This window comes from Microtus pennsylvanicus, chromosome 2 (assembly GCF_037038515.1).
Source record: "Microtus pennsylvanicus isolate mMicPen1 chromosome 2, mMicPen1.hap1, whole genome shotgun sequence".
In the NCBI taxonomy this organism is placed as follows: Eukaryota; Metazoa; Chordata; class Mammalia; order Rodentia; family Cricetidae; genus Microtus; species Microtus pennsylvanicus.
This window is the reverse complement of record NC_134580.1, coordinates 71318123-71342539: the sequence shown is the minus strand read 5'-3', so window position 1 is coordinate 71342539 and position 24417 is coordinate 71318123. Positions and strand designations below refer to the sequence as shown.

The window sequence follows — 24417 nt, the reverse complement described above, 5'->3', positions numbered from 1 at the left end:
TGGCTCTGTGGGAGTCGTCAGAAGAGAGGTCTAGGTCTCAAGGACCATGAATGCAGTGATGGGGACACTGAAGGAGTTCTACCCAGAGGAAGAACTCACTAGACATTTGTCCTTGAAAGTAACAGATGCTCTAGGTGTTGAGGTGTGTGCACTTGCCCCCTGGGCTGTAGTCCTCATTCTAAACTCTCCATTGGTTCTTGGATCCTATCAGCCTAAATCATGCGTGAAACCTAGAGGGGTAGAGTCAGAGGTTATTATCTCCCGCTTTTGTCCCCATGGCCTGATCCCATCGGGGTTCTGTTCCCAGTACCATTAATGATGTGCCACCGTTTTGCCCCTTGTCTAGCAGTTGAGGAGGAGGGTGGAGATTATGCCCCCCTCCTAGTGTTCTCTAAAGGTAACCAATCCTAACGAGTCAGGGCTGTGGGAGGGCACAAACAGGGTGGATTCCATTGCCTCACACTGACACGTGCTTTTCCTCTGCTTCTTTAGCAGGGAGGGAGTGCATGAAATCAGCCTGTCACCCACAGGTGTGTCGAGGTAGGTGACTCCTCATTGGTGGTGACTGCAGCTGTCACTGAGTTATAGGCTCTTGAAATTGTCCTCCCCTTATTAAGGAACAAGACTCGGGTAATACTTCCTTTTTACAAACTCTTTCTAGCATCAGAACATTTTCACAGCTTCTGACTGTTAGAGCAACTGTTGTGACCACAGTCTCACGAGGAAGCCAAGCCCAGAGAGACAGTCCTTTTCCTCCACCCTCGCCACTCACAGTAGCTTAGTGCCAGAGCTGGCTCCAGTCTTTAGTGAGTGCTTTATTATTTATTGCTGCACTTCATGAACTATGTATATATTCATTATATAGTGTTACATTGCCACATTAAGGTGAATTGAAGGTAAAGTTAAATATATATTAAATATATATAAGAAGGTAAAGTTATACATATGTTACATGTAGTCACTATTTAAAAATATTTTAATGCACAGTATATTAACTATCACCATAAACCAATGAGATTAACAATTACATCAGAAATGACAAATGAAAGTTGCTTAACAGGATCCTCTTCTGGATATAGAGCACCCTGTAAAACTGGCTGGTGTGGCTACTGTTTAAACCCCTTTTGGAGTCTCCCAATCTTTGTTTTTTATTGCTGTGATAAATACGATTCCTGAGTGCAATGTGGGAAGGAAAGGGATGGCTCCACCTTTCAACTCCCGGGTCACAGAAGTCGGGCAGGAACAGAAGCAGAGGCCATGGAGAAATGCTGCTTACTGACTTGCTCTTCCTGGGTTAATCTGTTGTCTTAGCCACCCCAGGACCATCTGACCAGGGATGGTATTGCCCACAGTAAGCTGGGCCTTCCCACCCCAATCGTCAGTCAAGACTCACCTATTGGCCAGTCTGACGGAAGCAAGTCCTCAGTTGGGATTCTTTCTTCCCGAATGGCCCTTGATTGTGTCTGGTTGACAAGAAACAAAAACAGTAACAACAAAGCAAACCAGCCATCTATCCGAGACACTGCCCTATGAAGCAAGACTTTCCCAGCCAGGATGCGAGACCAGCTGTGTTGTCCTGGTCAGCCAGGTCTTGTGTTAACTAGGTAGTTTTAGATGGTCTCTGGGTCTTCTAACTCACATGCACCTTCTGAGGGCTTGCTGCTGTCAAGACTGCAGGAGAGTGCACTTCTAGGCTTTTCTTAGGGAAGAGATACAAAATGACTTTTTCAGCTGAATCTGTAACAGGATGAGAATGTATTTAGTAAAAGGAAACCTCATTTGGGTATGTTTGTTTTGATAGCCATGGTAGTCTCTGTCTTCTAATGGATATAGTTTTAAAAAATAGTTTTTGACCTCTACGTTTTACTAGTTCCTCTTCATAGTGACCTTATGAAATGGATGTCATCTTTAGGTTACACTTTTGGAAACTGAGGGACATTAAGTGCCTGTCCAATGTTTCCAAACAGAGCCATGCTAGTACTCTCTGTCTCCTCTCTCCGGGGCAGAAAGGTATCTTGAACACTGTTTGAAGCAGAACTCTAGAAAGCCTCGTGTGCCTCTTACGGCCGTGTGTCTTCAGTGGTGCCATAAATGGAGTGTGTTATTTTATGTGAAGATCATATGGAAGGAAAATAGCTCCATCTGCCCTTTAAAGTGAAAGTCTAGTCAACTCTGCCAGTATTCAGTCCGCCTTTTCTGTGTAGTTCCGCTAATGACCGCTCTCTCTGCATTAAGGGTGTGTTTATATCCTGGCTTCGTGGACTTGAAGGAAGCTGACTGGATACTGGAGCGCCTTTGTCAGGATGTCCCCTGGAAACAGAGGATGGGCATCAAAGAGGGTAAGCAGGCCTCTGGGCACAGCTGCTGCTGCACAGTCCCCGTTCAAATGTTTGCAGTTCCCCGCATCGGCTTAACATAGCTGGTCTCAAACAGGATAAAAGCCAAGACTCCCTAAGGGACAGACAGGAATTAGTGTGCCGGGCAGAAGTCATGCCCAGCAGAGACCCAGAGGTCAGGGAGAGTGGACAAGAGAGAGGCAAGAGCTCAGAGAGCCAAGAAAGCCTGACATGCCCTCCCTTTCGCTTTAACTGCTTCTCTATTCTGATGGTGCTTGTTCCTTCTTTATAGAAGTTTCCAGAGCTTTCTTTTTGCTAATCCATTTGGCACACATTTTACTGAAGTCCTACTTACTGACTTTGTGTTTTCTCATTCCTTTCACTGGAGTCAGCCAGTCTCCTTCAGTTTCAATGTCCCCTCTCCTGAGCTTGTGAAGATGCAGCACCATTGATTACCTTACTCTGATCTGCCCCTTACTGTTGCTCTCCCTGCTCCTGCAATGCCTGTGCTACCTCACATGGCCACTAGGAGGCGTCTGTGCTCTGACATAAGCTCCTTCCCTAGGACTTGGAGCCAGTTTGAATTGCTTGTGAAGAAAGAGACAAAGTGCATGTGAACTGGCTTCATTTTTTTTTTTTTTTAAACACAGGTGTCAGAATAGGAGCCTTTTTAAGGAAGCCTTCCTTACTCTAGGAGTTTTCACAGTGTGGCTTTGGGTGCTTGCTTTAGCTTTCCAAGTAATTGTTAATTTTGAGCAAATTACAGTTCAGAGGCTCTGTAATTCTAGGTTTTCTTATCTTTAAAATTTATCTAATAGTACATAAATTATAAGATTCATGTTAATTAAATAAAATGATGCATGATACTTGCTTAACAGAATGCCTACGTGTGTGTGTGTGTGTGTGTGTCCTTTAATGAACACTGGCTCCCCCAACTCCTTTTTTTTAGCAATTCTGGGTTCAAATGCAAGGCTTTACGCAGTCTTAGAGGTTTAGAAAGTTCTACTACTGAGCTGCATGTCCTCAGTCCTGTGTTAATCTTGTTGTTGTGACCGATGTCTGTTGGGGAGAGATGGTAGCCCCTGACTTCTCTAAAACAGTTTAGATAGCATCCACGTGTGACAAAAGCAGGTTGTGTTACAGTTGCTTCCACTGTTTTAGATCAGAAGGACATGTACAGTGTTGCCGTGACATATATAGATGACTAGGTTCTCTTGCTTTTCAAGCGGATTATTACTACAAATCCATTTCACATGGCTCAGGCTCCATATTCTGCTTTTTGAGATTTTTTTTTTCTGTGACTGAAACAAACAGATCATACACTTTCCCTCCCCAGAGCTGTTGCCCAGGCTGTCCCTGCCAGCATGTCTTTCCTGTGTAGCCCTTCCAGCGTCCGCTAGCCACCTCCCATATCCTGAGGAAGGGACTGGGTCAGTCTTCCTCTTCCTTGTGTTCCTCACACTTCTCCTCCAGTGTGGGCACACCTTACCACGGCATCCATCTCAAGAGCCCTGTATTTTCTTTCTTAGATATAACTTATCCGCAACCAAGACTTACAGCATGGTATGGAGAGCTTCCTTACACTTACTCAAGAATCACTATGGAGCCAAATCCTCACGTATGTTGAAATGATGTCACTGGTGTGGTTTTCTGGTCTAAGTGTTGAGTAGTAGAGTCATCGCTCAGAGAAGCATATGACAGCTCCTGCTTCAGAAAGTGCTCTGGCTCAGAAACCGCCCGCTTCTCGTCCTCTGCGCTCCTGGTTGTAAGTGAGCTCAGAGGACGGGAGGAATTGGGACTGAGTGCAGGGTCGGGGATGAGCTGCCTCTCCCGCCCCTCCTGTGTGAACACTGCCGTGTTTTGCTGTGCAGCACATCCCTACAGCTGGCCAGTGAGGGTAGGGCACCTTTCCATTTCTCAGCTCTGTTGTTACTTGTGAAAAAAAATCTGGGGTTTGTTAAATTTATATTTATATTCTGTGGGTACAGTTTCCAGACTTCCAGCTTACTGCTGTTTGGCCTTGTTTCTAGTGCTCCTTTTGTTTTTGAAGCTTTCCATGATAGCTAGGCAGTCATGGTACTAACATGCCTGCAGTCCTACAACTCAGGAAGCTAAGGCAGAGTGATCATAAGTTCAAGGCCAGCCTTAACAACACACTAAAGCCCTATCTCATAAAAAAAAAAAATCCATGTCAGTAGACAAAGATATTTTGGTCTATAAATAAGCTTGTCAAAGGCTAGAGTCGAGGCCCAAGAAAGCGCTCCCAGTTCAGTTCTTGGACTCTTGCCTTCGGCAAAAATGTTCAGCTTTACTGAAAGAGACTTTGAAGAAGTGGAGTTTTGCTTATTCATTTGGACACACAGAAGTGTGACATGTTTTAGAGCCCTAGCAACTTGTAAGCTCAAAAGTCCTGTGTGCTGACGTCCCCGGTACACGTGAGCACAGTGTGGCTGCGCAGAGGCGGTGGCTGCTGCCATGGGGCTCTTCCCTGGAGCAGGCTGCAGGCTGTGACTGCAGAAGGTGGGAAACTGCCATGGGGCTCTTCCCTGGAGCAGGCTGCAGGCTGTGACTGCAGAAGGTGGGAAACTGCCATGGGGGCTCTTCCCTGGGGCAGGCTGCAGGCTGTGACTGCAGAAGGTGGGAAACTCCTCTCTCTGAGTAGACTTGGAGACCTGGGCAACAGAAGCTGCCCCACTTCGTCACCTGCTTGTCCATGACCACAGTGGCAAAGCTGGGAGCTAAACAGGCTGTGGGGAAGCCCTTCTTCATTGTGTTCCAGCTTGTCTTTCAGTCAGCTTTCTTTTTGGTCAACATTGCTGTATGTCTGTTGGGGGCAGTTCCTAGGCGTAATAACCACCATTTTTAGAGTACACAGAAGCCACACGGTCCTTCCTGGATATTGTCTTTTACTTTAGAGTCATTTTTTTAAAACAATTTTTCAAAAGAATTTTTTTCACTGACTATCTTTTTTGACCCTTATTGAAATTGTCATCTCACCCTTATTGAAATTGTAGTCTCAGCACTTAGGAAGATGTAAGAGGGCTTCTGGGTTTGAAATAAACCCTTCTCTGGAGAAACAAAAGTGGCTTGGTTGAACAGCACAAGACCCTGGGTTTTGTTCCTAGCACCACAAAACATAAACCAACCAAACCAAACCAAAGCCCCTTAAATGAATAAAAATGAAAAATTATCTGTTTCTCTTAACTATATATCATTAACAAGTCTTAAATATTCTATATGGATTTAATGCCTGTATAATATTTCATAGTCTTTGACTACATTAATTTATTCAAGCAAGCCTCTTGTTGGACATTAAGATTGCCAGAACAGAGCTAGGAAGATTGCTCAGCCAGTAAGTGCTTGCTGCACAGCCCTGAGGACCCGAGTTGAGACCCACTTTCCAGTCTCAGGTGGAAGAACACAGTAATCCCTGTTTGGAATCCCAGTGCTGAGAAGTTCACTGGCCACTTAGTCTAGCCTACTTGGTGAATTCCAGGCAAGTGAAAGATCCTGCATCAGACAAAATAAGAAAGAGCCGGACTGCACCTGCGGGATGCAACTAGACGTTATCTTCTGGTCTCTAAGCATATACATGTGCAAACACATGCACACAAAAGAGTCTCAAATTATAATCCTATCATGGAATTTTGTATGTTTATTGCTAATGTATTTAGTATATATACATTTATTTTGAGACAAGGCCTCATTAGATAGATAGGCTGACTTCAAATTTCTCTAGCTAAAGATGTTCAAACTCAAAATCCTGATATTCTAGCCTCCATAGTGTTAGAGGCATGACCACAATGCCCAGCTTTAGATGTAAGTCTTGAAACTTGTTTATCTTTGAATGATATTGGGCCTGATGTATAAAGTAAATTAAAACTTAATCAGCTGCAAGTCCCACCGACATGACCTTTCTGGAGACCCAGGCCCACCTTTGTGTCACTGAGCCACTCTAGAAACTGCTGCGTTCTCCACTGTCCTTCAGATGTCTCCTGAGGATACAATGCCTTTACTGAGCAGCAAGATGACGCTTAATTTTAATTTAGACATTCAGTTCTAAAGGATCTCTATTTAGAGAGTTGGTTAGAGTCTAAATTAGTCCTCCATTACCCATCCCATGTCTCCCTTTCTCTATACTTCACTACCAAAAATAGCCAAGAAAAAACCATATACCACTTAGAAACATAATGCAAACTTGATGTTGTCACAGTATTGAGTCCCAAGCGAGTCAGGCAAGTGCTAATGAGATTCACAGTCACATTCTAGAGCCATCTTCTTTCCATTCTTGTTTTCTTGTTAGATGTGTAATTCAGGCATCTGCTTTTTCTCTTTCTCTGTGAAGGTAGATTCTAGCTGGGAGGTGGGCAGGAAGCACAGCTTGCCTGTGCCGTAGCTGGGATTTCACTTTAGAATTTGCTCTCTTGAACAAGGGCCAACTTAATAACCTTCTTGTTTTGCTCTGTTGACCTGAGTTCTGTTTCTTCTCCAAATCCTCTGCTTAGTAGATGTGATGTGATAAGCACAGAGAGGCCTGGCTTTCATGCGGGCTTCACACTGCTGTGCTGCAGTGCTTCTGTGGCGGGGATGGGGCAGACCAGGACTGCACTGTCCTCTGAGTGCCCATCCTGTCACTGCAGGCTCTTCCGGAAGCTTCCTGCAGCACATTCCATGGGTCCAGGAAGCTTTCGCAGGTGCTGCACTGTTTTCACAGCAGGACGAAGAGTGTGTGTTTGTAACTGTAGCATTTGCTCTGATGCTATAGAAATGCAAATGGTGAATGGGGGGGCACCTCCCACAAACTGCCAGTGACCGCTGTGCCCCCACTGCAGCACATTCCTACCCAGGATTTTCAAAATGCTCAGTTTAGCACCCATAACATGGCTCAGTGGACAAAGGCACTGACCGCCCCTCCCCCCAAGCTTGGTGACCTGAGTTCAATCCCATGAACCCACATGGAGGAAGTGGAGAACTGGTTGCTGTGCACACGTGGGCACATGTTCACACACAATAAAAGAATGTCATCTCAACAGTTAAAGATAAGGCACTGTAGAGATAGCTCAGAGGTTAAGAGCATTTGTTGCTCGTGGTAGAGGACTTGGACTTAGTTCCCTATGCTCGTGGCTGCTCACAACCGTCTGTAACTGTGGTTCTAAGAGATCTGATGCCCTCTTCTGACCTCTGAGCACCAGGCACACAGATAGTACAAATACATTCATGCCAGCAAAAACACATTCATAAAATAAAAACACATACATACAAGGTGAAAATAAATCTAAATTTTTTTCCAATTAAAAATAAAAATACTATTGCAGGCCTGAGTAGTGAGTGCTTTTACCTCGAGATCTGCCTGCCTGTTCTACAAAGAGAGAGTTTCAAGATAGCCAGGGCTATGTAGAGAGACCCTGTCTTAAAAAAACAGACAGACGAAAAAAAAAAACAAACTAATTTCAAGTACATCTTAGTAGTTCATTTGATAAAACTGAAAGAATACATAAGGCGTATCTCCTAGAAACTGAGTGTGATTGAGTTGTAAGCTGTTCTCCCCATAGACGGCTTTTATATAAAACAGGTGGCCAACAGACCTCTTTGTCAGATCTGAGAATCTGACTGATATTTCCTCACCAGTAAATGAAATTAGTTTCACTTTAGTGAAAACAGTGGCCAGGGTTTGTTGTCAATGATAAAAGTTGAATTTCCAAGCGGGAACCAGACTCTGGGGAAACTAAGCGTCCATCGCTGTGAACCTGGATTTTTCCATGACCTAGACTTGTTTGGTGAACTCAGTGACAGTATTTACAGTGTCGTGACTGGGTGGTGACATGCGCGAAGGTTTAGCAGGTCTGTGTGACTCAGTGACTGCTGTTTCCCAGGTGACAAAAACCATGCAAGGGTAAAGATCCCTTCAGATTTTGATGTAAACCACTGGAAAAACAAGAAAAGTTTGAGATAGCGTCAGATCCCGTGTGGGGCTACCTCAAGGGATCCTCCACGGTTGAGCTTTGGATGCAGTCACAAAGCGAGCTGCTCTGACAGGGCTGTGCGCTAATGTTAGCAGAGTAAGTGCAGAAGCAGAGGAGCCGGCTGCCTCCCGTGTAGACCGTGTGCAAAGCAGAGCCGCTCTCACCACAGTTTTATATTGAAATTATATTTTCCATACGCAGTTATGCAGATTTGCTGTTGCATTTTGAATGAATTGCCAATGGTATATTTATCTGGACACAGGGTCTTGCTGTATGGCCCAGGCTAGTTTTGAACTCTATCCTCTTGCCTCAGCCTCCCTGGCTTTATAGCATGTATCACCCCTCTCAGTTCAGCTTTAATTTTAATATAGTAAATATCAATAATTATAACCTAAAAGAATGAAGGCTCAGACTGGGTGTGGTGGTGCACACCTTTAATCTCAGCACTTGGGAGGAAGAGGCAGGCAGATCTCTGTGAGTTCAAGATCAGCCTGATCTACATAGCAAGTTCCAGGCCAACCAGAGCTACATAGTGAGCTCCTGGCTCCATCAACAACAGTAAAGTGAGGACATCAATCATTTTGGTAGTGTAAAGGTTGAAAGCCACTGTCCTAAAGTGTGTGCTGGGCTCTTGAGATTTAGTAAGACACAGAGCTCTCGTGGAGCCAGTGCACACAGCCTGTGACTGATGTCACAGTAACTTCCTGTGTACGTGGCCACACTGCAAACTACATCACAGTATGGTTAAGTCTGTAACTTTACAGTTCTAAGAGTGTGCTCTGAGTCCCATTCTAGAGAAAAGAAAAGGACCGCTTATGATTGTTGGTATAGCCTAGACCAGGATGGCCTCAAACTTGCCTCAGCCTCCCGAATGCTAAGATTACTGGCTCACACCACCATGCCAAAGATTTGGGTTCTGTTTTTTAGGAAGCTAGCTACTCTAATAGTAATTATTTTTCAAGAAAGCAAATCTATTGTTGAGATAAAATAGGAATAGGATGGATGGAAGGCACCCAGTTGAGAGCGCTCCTGTTCTTCACTTGAGCCTGAGTGTGTGGACTCACTGGCTGTCACTTCACTGCTCCACTTAGCACGGCACTGCCTTTCCAGAGCCACCCTGAGCGTGTTGGCGTTGGCCACTTTGTGAGGATGCGAGAGAGACGAGAGGGTGGACAGGCTCCAGCCTTCAGATTTAGTGCTTTCCTACTCCAGTGGAGGAGGTTTACTTGCTTCAGCATAGAGACGGAGGGAGGAGACTACTCTACTCTTCTGCCTTCTGTTTATTACATTGCCCTGCTCAGAGCTTGGCTCATTTTGCCTTTTTTTTCTGTTCTCCCATGCCTGCCTACTGTGCCTTGTGTGCCTGTCCCTGCACTTGCTTCGGCTTGCTGCCAGTGGCATCCTGTGCTGTGCACTCTGAAGAGCCGCATTGAGGAGAACACTGGCCACACCTTCAACTCCTTGCTGTGCAATCTTTACCGGGACGAGAAGGACAGTGTGGACTGGCACAGTGATGACGAACCCTCGCTGGGGAGCTGCCCGGTCATTGCGTCACTTAGTTTTGGTGCCACTCGGACTTTTGAGATGAGGAAGAAACCCCCACCTGTAAGTATTCTCTGCCTTAAACACATGTTTTCCTCCCTGACCTCCTAAAAGCCGCCCTTTCTGGGATTAGGAGTAGGAGTACGTAACATTGGTGAAACATTTTCATTTGATTGCCTCCTCCAAATGTGTGGCTTCCAAAGTACCGACTCGTGCATTTGTTTATCCAGCAGGAATTGTCCCCTTCACCAGGTCCTGTGGGCCCAGTGCCACTGCTGGAAAGGAGGGACAGTCCCAGTCCTATGCAAAGCATCTGAGGGATTGCACCTGTTTCTCATGCTGTGTGTGAAGAGTCACAGAAGGGTGACTCGGAGTTGGGGAGACTCCAGAAACTCCAGAAAGAGGCCCTGAATTGACTGTGTGGCATACCTCTGTTCTGGGAGGGAGCATCATGCAAATCCTCTTTGTCTTCTAGTCTTCTTCTGAAAGGGTGTGTGAGCCTGTGACTTCTTGAGCGAGAGGAAGCTCAACCCAGATTCTCAGGCAGTAGTGTGCCTAAATTGAGGCTGGAAAGTAGTGACTAAACTAACTTTAATTTCAGTTTTCACCCTAGTTCTCATGTAGATTACATGTCATTAGAAAGATTCAGAACTACTGATCCTCAAGTCCTGCCCTAATGTTTTGAATCAAAAGGGAACCTTAGAACAAAGAAAGAAAACTAGAAGAAACTCCAAGAGAGGAAACTCACTAAGTCATTCTGATTCCAGAGTTCCGGCTATTCAGCTCGCATCATTAAATCAGGCCCCATCAGTGTGGAAGGCCAGCAGGCTGTGTTTTGATTATGACCTAATTCAGTCCTCCTGACTTGCTCAGAGCTCCTGTCTCCTCTGCATTAGATACTTCTGTAAGAATGCGGTTAACAGGACATGCAGGCTGCAGTGCCATTGGGTTTCCAGGCGTGCTGTTTTATAGCATACTGAGTTACTTGGCACATATAACATCAAACTCCAATTGTTGGTATCAGTTCCATTGATCAATTTTGCTTCAGTTTGGTTCCACCTAAACTTTGCTTGTTGTTGGTAGAGCATTCTCAGTCACCAAGGTAAGAACCATGACCATATATTCTCCAGCAGTCTTCTCGAAAACTAGGGAGCAGCCTTCTTGGGGACTAGGGAGTGTGAGTTGAGCACCAAGTATCTGGCCTTTGTTGGTGTCTTTTACACATGGTTACACTTCTATACACGGGCCCGCGCTTGAATCCCAGGGGCACATATGAAAAGTTCTTCTTGCCTGTGTAAGACTCTGATATTAGAGATAGCGGGGGAGCTCTATGTGCCTGATGGTGTTTCAGACCCTCTTCTCAAGCAGACGGTGAGCCCCATCCCTTTTCCCGGTGGGTCCTGGGCTGCAGGTGTAGCTGTAGGGGATATGCAGCTCCCCTCGCTCTCTTACTGGAAGCTTTGGTGTCACTCTCTGTTTGGTTCTTCACAGTTACTTGCTTTGTTGCCAAGTGTTTCAGTTTGCCCACATACATTCAGCACCACCCAATTATGAAAAAAATTAGGGGCCTATGTATAGGTGGGAACTTAAGAATCCCCAAAGTATGCTTTCTGGGTAGTTAGTTTCAGTGTACATATGGCTCCCAACTACTAAACATTAACAGTGCCTTGGTGCCCAGAAACACCCTGACTGTCGCCCTCCCAGCACAGGGCTCCTCATTCTCTCATAGAAAGACCTGTCTCGGGGCCTAGGGCTGTAGCTCAGAGCACATGAGCAAGGCCCCGGTTCTATCAGCACCACAAACCAAGCAAAAGCCCAGCACATGGTGGCCTAGAATTCCGTCTTGGTAGTAATTTGTTATGTTGTAGGTTGGTCGGCAAATACAACAAACACATACAGTGTTGTTTTTGGGTGTGGCCGTGTGCAACAAATCTCTGTTTAAGAGAGACTGCCCACACTGAGGCTGCCTCCTTAGGCTTTCTGAAGTCTGTTCTCAGGAACCTGGGGAAAGCATAGGTCTTGGAGTGATGGAAGAGATCAAGTCCCCTCGGTGTCCCTGGACTCCAGCTGTGCCAGCTGAGTTAATGGAACATAATACATCTCGTAAGTGAGAAAATTTATCTGAGGTCTTGAAATAAAGTTGGCTGCGGAAATGAGTTTGGGAAGAAACATAAACAGTCAGTACCCCAGGTTACTGGCTCTAGTAAGTTTTGACTTCTGGCCTGATTTCAACTGGGATTGAATTTGGCATAATTCTTGTACATACTCTCAATTTTGACTTTTGTTTAAGATGGAGAAGCTGAGTGTTATTGTTTTCGAGATTATAATCACACATTGGTGATTACAGCCTAGAAGTTCCACTTGAGTAAACACAGCACATGTTTAAACTTTGGAGGACTCACTCAGACTTCATTAACAGATTACAAAACTCTGGAGCCCATAAAAGTAACCAAATGCAGAAGCCTTACTTTGAGTTGACAGCCATGGAAATATTTTTCAGGGCATACATCTTATTGCAAATAGGCCTTTTCCTGAAGGATTCAAGGGAGTCAGCTATTCAAATCTTTGTCTACTTTTCTGTCTAAATTCAGGTGGTGGCTCAGAGAATAAGACTCATGACTCACAGCCCGAAGTTAAACAGGATCAGTCACTCTCCTGTGTGGCACGTGGAGTGTGACTTGCAGTACTCTTAGGACCTGTCTCTGAATGTCACTGCTGTTGTGATTTTCCTGTCTGCCAACAGGATGGTTGTAGGAGGGAGCTTTCTACGCTCCTCTTAGCTTTGACCTATCGGATGAGAGCTGTCATTGATTTGCTTTCTCATCTGAAGCAAATAAAAGCCAAGAGATTTTATGTGTTTCACCTATCTGTGGAATTTTGAGACAGAGGCCTTTGGGGGCTACTTTGAAAGACTTCTTGCATGTTTGTTTGTTTGTTTGAGACAGGATCTCACTTAACAAAGATGGCCTTGAACTTTTGATCCTCCTGCCTCTATCTTTCCAGTGCTGTAATTGCATTTGCCACCGTGCCCAGAAAGAGAATTGTTTTTTCATAACAAATTCAGACTCTTCCACCCCTGTAACAGCTGCTTGCTTTGCAGTCTGGTACCTAGATCAGCCTGGCTACTGATCTTCTGAAAGCTGCCCTATGTTCTACACACTATTTCAAACAGTTTCTCCCTTGCTGACATGGAAGGAGATCTCTGGTCCCTACACACCCTCTGATTTGTGGAGCCCATGTCTTCAGGATTAAACATGGAAGAACAGGGTGCCCATCCTTCCTTCACTGTCCTCTGCTCCCAGCCTGTGGAGTCTGACTCTGATTTTTCCTCTAGTGGCAGTAAGGTACAAAGGGCACAGTAGTCTTTGTTTGTCTTGTTCTGCATCCTGTCCCTTCCTTTGGTGTGGGTTAAATCAGAAACTGGCCAGTACCAGCCTGCCCTGTCCAAAGATGAGGGAAAACTTAGCAAATCCACGTCAAAAGACCTTTTGTACCCTATCAGAGTGGGTTTCTGAAAGCTTTTCTGCACTACTTATCCAGAACCCAGTTGTACTTTCCAGACTACATCATGTTCCTGTTTGCAAAGATTAGCCTGGTTCTTTCCCCATCTAACTAATTCTATACAGAAGAGCAAACTAGAAAAGGAGCTACAAAAGGCGCTTGGCAGGCTGCTATTTCTCTGTCGGTTACCGTGGAAACGGTGATGGCTGGGGGGTTATTAGATAATAGCAGGAAGTTTGTGATGCACTGGAGGGTTAGATGCCAAAAGCCTTGTTTTTGTAGCAAATTACCTTGGATGAGCTCTTTTCCTGATCAGCTGAATCGTGCCTGTAGGAGGGGTTTCTCTCCACATTGAGATGATTGAGTTGAGGCAAAAGAGGCTTCTCTCTGGCCATTCCTTTTCCCGGCAAGGAAGAAGGGTGTGCCTCACAGCAGAGGGGGTGGCTGCAAAAGCAAGACTAATGGTAGAGTCTCTGAGAACACACTTCACTAAATGATTTATAATATACTCACTCCTGGGAATACTGGAGAATTAAAAAGTCATCTTGATCATAAATATTGATTTTTTTTCCAGAGCGTTAGAAAACAAGGAAGATATTGAGATCTAAGATGTTATAGCACTGAGTGGCTTAACCTTGGAAGCTGGACAGCCTGGAACTGTGTGGCATTCAAAGTTAGTGACTGAGCCTCCACCGCAGGCAGTGGCCCCTCTGCTATAGTTTTTAGTTATCATAATCTGTCCTTTTAATTGTTTTGAGACAGAATCTTGCTTGTTTTAACTCCCCTGGCCTCAGGCTCACAGTTAGCCTCCCCCCAGGGGCTGACATTATAGCTGACCACCGCCCAGGCGTCTGCCCTGATGACCGCGTTCTTCTCAAACACCATCCAGTGAAAGGAAGTTCAAGGGAATCATTGAAATGCCTTTCCAAGAGGGCTGTTGGAGTAGTCAGTGGATTTGAGCCACTCTAAATGCTGTGCTGGAGCTTAAAAAAGTAAACGTGGTAAGAGTATAGTGGGACCCCAAGAACGGGGCAGCCACCGCTCAGAAATAGTGAGGGGCTTTGAACTCCTTGGAGGGTGGGAGTGGGAAAAGAAAGGTGCCTGGGAGGGTGAGTAAAGAAAGAAGCATTGCCCTGTAGGACTTGATACATTACCTTCAGACTTGAAGCTCTGGAAGACTTGGAATTATCATTTGCTTCCTTGGGACCTTGCCTCATCCACAATTTGTGCCCTGATATGTTCTGGAAATAACTAGTTCCCAAGTTTTTCTTTTGCTTGTTTATCTGTAAAGCCTCTCACTGTGTAGTCCAGGTTGACCTGGGATTTTGGATCTTCCTGCTTCAGCTTTCTGTGTGTTTGATTATAGGTATGCCACCATGCCCAGTGAAGTGATTTAGAGGTTTTCTTTTCATTTACATTCATATGCATGTGTGTATGTCAGTGATATGTGTATGTGTCAGGGCATGTGTGTGCCACATCACACATGTGAGATCGGTGGCAACTTTTAGGAGTGTGTTGGTTCTCTTCTTTCCACCATGTGGGTCCTGGAAATCAAACTCATATCATCAGGCTGGATGATAGGAGCCATCTTGCCAACCCTAGGTTTAGTAGTTTGGTTTGGTTTTTAGTGTTGGGGAAGGGTGTCTATATATGTGTGGAGAAAACAGAGGTTGACTTTGGGTGACTTCATTGATTGCTCTCCACCTTATCTTTTGAGACGCTGTTTCCCACTGAACACAAACTCACTGATTCAGCCAGACTATGATTCACAAGCCCCAGGGAATCCTTCTGTCTCTGCCTCCCCAGTGCTGAGATTGCAGTCACATGGTGCCATGCCCAGCTTTTTCTATGGATAATGGGGATCCAGACTTGGTATCTCATGCCTTATCAGTCATCTCCTCTTCTGTACTCCTGGATTTAAAACCATGTTTTCCAAAATAATTTATTGTATTTCCATGTATGCCATTGTTAAGCATGAAGTTTGCCAGCAAATTTGTCCTTCAAGCCTTATCAGAGCAGTAGAGTTTTTTCCTACTATTTGCAATACTCTAAGACTGTTCTGTTCCTGAGGGTTCTGGTGATTCTTTCTTGGAGGATGGCTGTATAACTTAGGAGAAAGGGACTTAGTGTTTTGGAAGAGATAGGAAGTCCCATCCTGGGGCACAGTGAGCCAGCATGAGGAGCACAGTAGGTGAAGAGAAGGGGAGATGGGCAGGGCTGGATCCAGCAGACTCTTGGGAACTTCAAGGAGGACATTTCAGTACACGAAGAGGCCAATGAACGTGTGGAACAGAACTTGTTCTGGGTGAATGCTGTAAATGGTCAGTGCTTTTCTTATGTGGAGCCCAAGCTAGAAGGAGCAAGAGCAGAGCAAGGCCAATGAGGAGCCTATTAGATGTTGTTTACAGCTGGGGCCAAGGGAAAAGAAGACAGAGGAGAGCAAACTTGAGTTGGAGGGAGCAGGAATGTTTAAGGAGATATTGCAGCAGTGGTCCACAGGTGTTGGGGGGGGTTCTCTACCCTTACTAGATTGAGAGGTGACCATCTCCTTTATGAGAGGGCTTCAGGGGATGTTTGTGTTTCTGGAGACTGCTAGGTCTCAGTTAGGATGAGGAGGAAGAGGGTCCCTTCAGGTTGAGGATGTAGGCAGCCTTTCTCTTTGTGAACAGGAATGCCAGAGGATGTGATGGAAGGCGCAGGAGGAAGTGTGAGGTGTGTGTGGTCAGGTCATGCCCAGGAATAGCCTGGACGAGCACTTTGCTATTGATGGGTCACCTCTGGAGTGGTGTGGTTAGCTGCATGCCGGGCAGATGAGCACTCTGCTATTGGTGGGTTACCTCTGGAGTGGTGTGGTCAGCTGCATGCCGGGCGGACAAGCACTCTGCTATTGGTGGGTCACCTCTGGAGTGGTGTGGTCAGCTGCATGCCGGGCAGCTGTGTGCTTTCCTGCTCTCAGAGGATGAAGGCTATTTCTGGGCTGATAGCACTTCCTTTGGACTGCATCTCTAGGAAGTGTGTGTCACTAAAAACAGCATCCTCATCACTAACTTCAGATTTCCAGGCAACATCCAGTAGCTCGAGTGGCTACAGCTCTGAGTGAAAAGCTGAACTTGCTGTTGCTTCAGTTCCATAACTGCCTGCCCCACCCAACCCCCAGGACTGTGCCAACAATAAATGTGAATAGTAAACACCATCAGCGAATGCTTCCCTTCTAGCATGGCTGGTTGAGGAGGAAGGCCAGGGATCTGCCTGCTGGTGTGGGCTGCAGTGTTCTGCTTTGTTGCCTACAAAGAACTGTACTGCAGCCAGGGACTGCTCGGGCCGCCAGACTGTCTTGTGAGCCATCAAGGCACTGGTGTGGTCCCGCAAGATCAGTGCCTGGAGTGGGGTAACTGGTTGCACCCACTGCCCTTTCTGCTTACTTTTCTCACTTACTCTCCAGAACCCTTCAAACCTAACGGATGCCAAAAACCAAGAAAAAATTTGCTAAAATTCCAGACATTTGTATATAGCAAGAGAACTTCAAATGGTTGGTTTTGAACCACTGAACTCTGTGGTCCAAAGCTCTGCTTTTTCAGATCTCATCTCAGAGGGGCTGCTTCTGTTTTTAAAGTAGTGTGCTTCGGATCAATGCCCAGGATACTGTCCTTTGTGAGGTGAGTGAGCAGAATAACTGCAGAGATGTCTTTGTGGGGTCCCTTTTCACCACTGCATTCAGTATTGCTGCTGGTGTGCCTGACCCATGAAGCAGCGTCAGTGCCAGCCAGGTGCTCACAGGTAATAGAAACAAACACTGTAGGGAAACCAGCTGCAATGGAATGGTATTGTTGATGAAAGGGCCTTTATTGGCATAGCCATGTATTGGGAGGTAGGGCAAAAGGGGGACATGTGGCCTTAGCACATAGGTAGCTACATTTACTGTTTAAAATATTGCAGATTGGGGGGAAAAAAGGAGCAGCAACTTTTAATATACTTAGCAAACAGTTTTACCAGAGAGCTGGTAGGGGTGGGGCCTCCATTATATCTGCTGTCATGTCGAGGAAGCTCTACTTGCTTCTGTCCATGTTCCAGCGCCTTGGCTGCTCTTGGTTATGAAGCACAGATTTAAGGATGGAGGTGTAGTTGAGTGGCAGAGTACTTCAGGGCCCCCGGACTAATTCCCCCAACACTGCCCCTCTGGGGGCAGAGAGCTGGCTGTTGGGGAGGGGAGCAAGAGAGCAAACATGCAAGTTGAACCAACCAGTATGGTTGACCCGCAGACAACTTGAGCTTGTCTTTAGAATGCAGTGATGCACATCTGCAGTCCCCAGATTCCAGAGGTGGGAGGCGAGCTCATGTGCCAGCTAGCGTGGAGTGAAATGACTGAAACTAGACAGCGATACAGATACAGAGACTGCCTCAATACGGCGAAAGCTGAAAACTGACCTTTGACTTCCACATACACCTGTGTGGCTATGCGCTTGTACACACAGAAAATTCTAAATGAGGAAGGGGGAGGTTATAAAAGAAAGAAGAGAGAAGTGAGGTAAGGTTGGTTGGAATGAACTGTCTGTGTCGTCCCTCTTGAAACATCTGCTCCCCTGCCCTACTCTGTTAGAAGTGTGTGGATGCCGTTATCTAAAGCCAAAAGCACTGCTTCTCCCCAGCTGTCCTCGCCTCACGCACTGCTGCTCAGTGCTGTCCACCTTGTGCGGTGTGAAACTCCATGTCTTTTTCTTCCTGGCTTCTACAATCCTGTCCTCTCTGGATTAGTCATGTACCTTCTGCGTTACTTCTTATCTCCTTTGGGGTTTTTCTTGACATTCTAAGATGGATTAAATAAGGATGTTAGAGCTTATCTTTGGTTCTGTTATCTTTCTCCTGCTTTATAAATGCCACATGGGGAGGCCTCTGTCTTGTCACTGTGTCCCCAGTGCACAGCACTGATTTGATTAAGCAGCAATACGCAAACAAATAGGAGGTCCTCAGATCTCATGCCTCGACTGAGCCTTGGAGAACGGCTTCTCAATCTCTCATCCCAGGTTCTGCTATCACTTTCTCTGCATTTGTGAGATGTTTCTACTTCATAACAGCACATGGAAGTTCCGAATTCAGCCTTAAAGTTTGAGTCATTATTTTCTCAAAAAAAAAAAAAAAACCAACAATGCACTGCATAGAAATCCATTTCTGTTGATTGTGTCACTAATTTCTTGGCCAGGTTAATGCTATATTTAGTTCTTTGCTCCCTGTTTCTCATCAAATCAGTGTCTAAATGATCTGAATTCTTATTTTTCTTTTTTGATAAAATATTGCCCAAGCTGGCCTTGAACTCTCAGTCCCCGTTCTTCAGCTTTTTAGACTGTTAAGACTATAGTTACAGCTGGGCATGATGACATATGCCTTTAATCCCAGAACTTGGGAGGCAGAGGCAGGTGGATCTCTGTGAGTTTGAGGCCAGCCTGGTCAACAGAGTGAGTTCCAGGACATCCAAAGACACACAGAGAAACCCTGTCTTGAACACCCCCCCCCCCACCGGCCGCCCCCAAAAAGACTATAGTTACTATGCCACTGTCCTGGCTTTCTGATTCCTTTTTTTTCTTTCTCTCCTCCTTTTCTTCTCTCACTCTTTCCTTCTCCTTTTTTTCTTTCTTTTCTAAAACATGATCTTGCCATGTAGCCCAAGACAGCCTTGAGCTTATGATCCTCTTGCCTCAAAAATGCTGGCATGCACCATCCTCCGCCCTGTCTTGCTGCTAGTTCTTCATTGAAATGTCTAAAGATTTCATCCATCTCCCGGTGACATCTTCATCCCAGGCTCTTTTACTACATATCCAAATGCCCAAAACTGCCATTCCCTGGGTGCTCTCAGCCCCATTCTGTATCATCCTCTGCCCATTGCCCCAATGCCAGATAGTAATTTTAGGAGTGGTGGCATTTCCAACTTTCTCCTCCCCACCAACCAGATATTAACTTAGTACTTACTGTGTGTTGGGCACTGTGCTTAGCTCTGGGGATATGACACTGAGCAGGAGAAAGATGGAAGTCCCAGGAGCTGTACAATTGGAGGGAGTGTGGGTTTTACTCTGTGCACAGTGGGAATCGGTGCAGGCTGGGACGTGATCTGTTCCCATGTTTAAGGATAACTGTGGCTCTGTGTGGATAACAGCGGGGCAGGCAATAGCAGTAGATAGACTACCTGGGAAGCAGTAGACCCAACGGGAGGCTGCTAACTTGAACCAGATGCCATGGGAGGAGGAGGAGAGAGTAGATTTGAGGAATGTTTGGAGAGATGAAGCAGCAGAACTTGCCAGTGTTTCAGATGTGGGTGCAAGAATCAGGAATGGCTCCCATGGTTTTGGCTTTTTTCCTTGGTGGATGGAGGTGCTGCTGTTAACTTAGGTAGTATAAGAAAGATTTCTTAATTCGATTTTATCCTTTTGTAAAGAGGTCCTTTCAAGATTTATTTTTGTGTTTTGAGTGTCTGCATGTATGTGCACATGCCACTGGCATGCCAAGCCTATATAGGTCAGAGGAGGGCATAGGGTCCCCTGAAACTTGAGTTATAGGCAGTTGTGAGCCATCATGTGGGTGGCAGGGAACCTAACCTAGGTTCTCCGCAAGAGCGTCAAGTGTTCTTAATCTCTAGCCCCAGGAATTCTTGTCCTGCATGCTAGGTTTATGATGCCTGGAACTTACACATGTAAAGTAGGCCATTACATGGCTTCAGTTGTCAGAGACGTCATCCAGATCCTGAGTTCCACCGGCTGAAGCTCTGATAACAAATGTCATTTATCATGTTGCCTGTCTACAGGGCCACATTCTAAAAGTTTTGCCCTTCTTTCCTGAATCTCAAGTTATTGCTGTTACTGTGCTCGTTGTACAAATAAGGTGATGACAGACATAGCGTCACCTTATTGCAGGATGGCTTAGAAACTGCTGAACTTAGTAATAGTTTACTAATGAGTACTAAAGCAGTGGGATTTGTCGTTTCCAAGACAAGAGAACAGAGGGAAAGGAGCTCAGAGCTGACCTTGAGCTGTTTCTGTCATTTGGTTTAGTAGCTCAGAAAAGGCCATTGCTGCTGCCAGGACAAATGGGCGGGAAGGAACCCACCACCAGGCTGTCGGGTGTGCGCATTATCTACACCTGGCCTGCACGGTGTTCCCATGATTCCTTGTGTGGGTCTCTGTTCTCCTGAATTATCTGCCTGCCTTTTAGGCATGCTTGGTACCTCCTTGTTAAGTACTGTCTGGACTTCCAGGGCCGCTGGAGCCTGTGAGTCTCCTCTGATGCCTCCAGTGTGCTAACTAGCGATTGCCATGTGCCCAGTGCGTCCTTGAGTTTGGGACAGGAGAAGCAGGTAGCAGGCGCTTACCTTGACTGCCCTTTCTGCTCATTTGTGTCTTGTTTTCATTAGGGTCCTAGTAACAAGTGAGAGTTTTCTTTAATTGCTCTTCGGGGGCTCAGAGAGATGTAGAGTACCAGACGTTCTGCTGTTAGCCCAGCACACACTGGGGAGCCTTTTCTGCTGTGGGGGATACAGCGATATATATCTGAAGACAGAGTAGAGTGTGGCACGGGGAAAGGGGTCAAGGAAGAGCAGCAATGACAGCTGGCTCTGGGAGGTTACAGACTAGTCAGGCCGACTGGTGTTGAAGCAGGACAGTTAGGTTGAGGTCCTACAGCAGCTCGCTGAGAAGACCTTGAGCTAGGTGTGGCCTTCAGTGTATTTAAAGAGACTAAATTAACTGCCCACGTTTCCAATTGGAGATTTCATATAAAATCCCCACTTAGCTTCTTCCCCAGAAAAGCCAGAGGATGAGCCAGTGCTGGGCAACAGTGAGAGAGGCTGCTCCGCATCAGCATTCACCCCAGTTTGCAGACACTGGGCTCCTCGGGGTCCCCACTGCCTGCTCTGTCACCCCGGCTGCATCTGTCTTTTATGCTCCTCGAAGGTGCTGGCTCCCTCCTGTAAGGTGAACGTGCCATGTCATGAGGAGGCACTGTGGATAGGAGTTCACCATGTGAAAGCTGTGAGGGACGTGATCATGGGCTTGGGCACTCACAGGTCTGTGCCCACCTCCTGCCCTGCCTCCTGCCAGCTTTTCATTCTAGTTCCCCGAGCTTATGAGAAATGGATAGAACTTCCCTGTGGGTTCGCATTGAGGATTAGTGATGGCTGTGTGTGATGTATGTAGTGCCCGACATGCCCACTTCCACCATGCTACCAGCATGGTTAAACCTGTCTACAAGCCTAGCAGGAAGCCTTCCATTCAGTACTTGGATATTGTTATGAGAAATATTGGATCTAGTGGGTAATTCAGGGGTAGAGTGCTTGCTTGCCATGCATGAAACCTCGCCCCTTTTCCCCAACTCCAAAAGCATGGAAAACAAACAAAAGCTCACAAAACAAAAATGTAGTTTAAAGAGTTAAGTCTAAAAATGTGAGCTCTTTTTTTTCTCCTAAGGAAATGCAGTTGTATATTTTAACTTTCCTCAGGATGGAAAAAGCCTTTCTAAGCATAAAATCCAATGAAAGAGGCCAAAGAAAGGTCAGTTGAGTCATGACCAGAAACTCTTGAGCTATCTGACATCAAACAATAGTTTTAAAGGCAGAAGGGTACAAGGACAGTACCTGCCACACTTACGCCAAGGTGAACGGTTTGCCAGCTCAGTGTCTGCAGTCACGGATGAGTTAGAAAGTGTTAACCCCACAGCATAGCGGACAGAGATTGCAGTGGGGGAGGCGACAGCGGTGTGCACATGGGGAATGTGGAGCTGGCTGCTTCCTTGTGTTGTCCTTTCCTCATTCCCCACCACCAGCAATGGGTGGTCTTCACCAGAAGATCAGTAGTGCCATATTTTCCTCCTAGAATTACCAACTGCCAGAAGCTTTTGGAGGAAGCAGTTTGGCACCATATTCAAGCTCCTTAAAGGTCATACCTTTGCCCAGGTGTTCCATCTTTAATACTCTACCCAAGGTATTATGTTTAGTGATGCTTCGCCTCAAGTCTGCTTGAGTAACCTTTTCTTAGTCCTTTACAAAGAGCAGCAGCAGCAGATCAGCAACTCTGGGGTATTAAAATCTCAGTCTTACAATGGATTAATCTTCACTACTGTGCCCAGTGCCTGGCACACAGATGGTCAAATGTTATCTGTGAGTGTCAAGAAAAGAAGATGCTGTGCAAAGCAATATTACATGGCAGCATTTTTGAACTGTTACTATTTAAAGACAGCCAAGTGCTCATCCATTAGAAGCGGAAGTGATGTATAGATGGAGTACTGCGTGTGAACTCTGGTCTGCGTGTCATTGGCACTTCCTCCGTCACTTAGCATCCATCTACTGATGTGCCCTAGTACGAGTGTTTCTAACCAACAGCAGCACACAGCCCTTCCCCCAACTGTGAGTGGCAAAACTGACGCTGAAAAGTTAGAACATGAGCCATGATGTATTATTATAAGAAAATGTGAAGGTTTTGAAGTAATGATGGCTGAAATTTCTAACACCCTTTAGGACAAGAAAGAGGTGATTACCTGAAAAACCCGAATTCTATACTGTGCATTACCTTTTTATATTTATGGTTGTGAGCCTAGCCTTTAACGGCTGAGCCATCTCTCCAGCCCTGTGCATTACCTTTTTAAGAGAAGGAAATGACCTGGTTTTCTGTCTATGTGGTCAACAATGACATAGCAATGAACATAACTAGGATGAGGGCAGGAATGTGCAGAGCCCCAGCATTCCTTAGGAAAGAGGACCCGAGCATCCAGATGAACTGCTGTACTTGGAGAGTGAGGGTTCTCTTCAGTGAGGGTAGAAAAATAAGCAACCTGTGGCTTTTCCTTCTATTTATTAGGTTACAATAAGTGGGAAAACTTCAGAACATCTACAGTCACCAATAATTCCCCATAGGTGGACTGTTAGCCTGGAAGCTTCTTTTAGCTAATAGCAGGGATAGACATTTTCATCTTAAGCTGCACATTGTTGTCCTGCTTAGGTACAGCAGAGGGTCACAGAGGTGATGTAGCCATTGGTAGCTATGAACGAACTTCTCTGATGAGGCCCCTGCTCCCCAAATCGCCCAGAACAAACATTGTGACCATTACAACTCTTATAAAGAAAACGTTTAATTGGGGTGGCTCACTTACAGTTTCATCATGACAGGGAGCATGGAGGCATGCAGGTAGACATGGTGCTGGAGTTGCCCTACATCCTGCAGGCAACAGTCACACTGAGGGAAGCTTGAGCAAAAGACACGTCAAAACCCACCCTCACAGTGACACACTTCCTCCAACAAGACCACACCTCCCAATAGTGCTGCTCCTTTAAGAGCTATTTTCTTTCAAGCCACCACACTTGCCTTAATTACTGCCCATCTCCTGCAATTAGGAATAGTTTTCTAAGTCGCTGGTGTTAGGAGGGATACATTACAAACAGGGAAGAAGCAGTATTACCTCTCTGACCACATGCTGAGCACCACGTGAATGCTCACCCTCAAGGACCTGTCTTTTGGTGTGGCTAGTGGCTGTGCTGAATATTGTGTTCAGAATATGCCTGAAACTTTGTCTCCTTGAAGAATTTAGATTATAGAGTATCAAGTGGAGAGCGCATGTGCTAAGCTCATTCCTGTCAGTACTGGTGCTGGCCTCTTGCATGCAGAATTCTCTTTTGCCTCAGATGCAGTCAACTTCATGGTTCCAGATGGAATTATAGTGTGCACTCCCAACCCCCACATTGCTCTCAGCACCTCTACCTCCCCGCAGTGTTGTGGATGTTCTAGAAGGTCTCAGAATTGCCCTATGTGGTGTGAAGTCTTCTCTGAGTGTCATTTCGCTCTCATCATAGTGTCTATACAGTTACAGATTCATGCCATGTTGACTCTTCCCCACCCCCTCCACACACACACACACACACACACGCTGATACTATAGAGAGCAGGAGAGATCCTTCTGCCTCCAGCCAAGTTTTAACTTGAGCAGACCTGCCTTTCAGTCTTTGTTAAGCCTTGATACCCTCTGATGTCGTGAAGAATGGACCCTCTCTTTTGCTTTCTTTTCTCTAGCAAGGCATTTATGTCCTGTGTCTGGCATACTTTTTC

The 24417-nt window shown here is 45.9% G+C and overlaps 1 protein-coding gene across 1 annotated transcript in view; it reads left to right on the top strand.

Annotated features, from left to right (window-relative positions):
• Alkbh3 (alkB homolog 3, alpha-ketoglutarate dependent dioxygenase) overlaps positions 1–24417 on the top strand; it is a 35834-nt gene that overhangs the window by 6019 nt on the left and 5398 nt on the right. Inside the window, 4 exon segments of the mRNA XM_075961499.1 lie at positions 493–540; positions 2236–2339; positions 3866–3954; positions 9695–9904. Of these exon segments, the coding sequence (XP_075817614.1) occupies positions 493–540; positions 2236–2339; positions 3866–3954; positions 9695–9904 (451 nt within the window).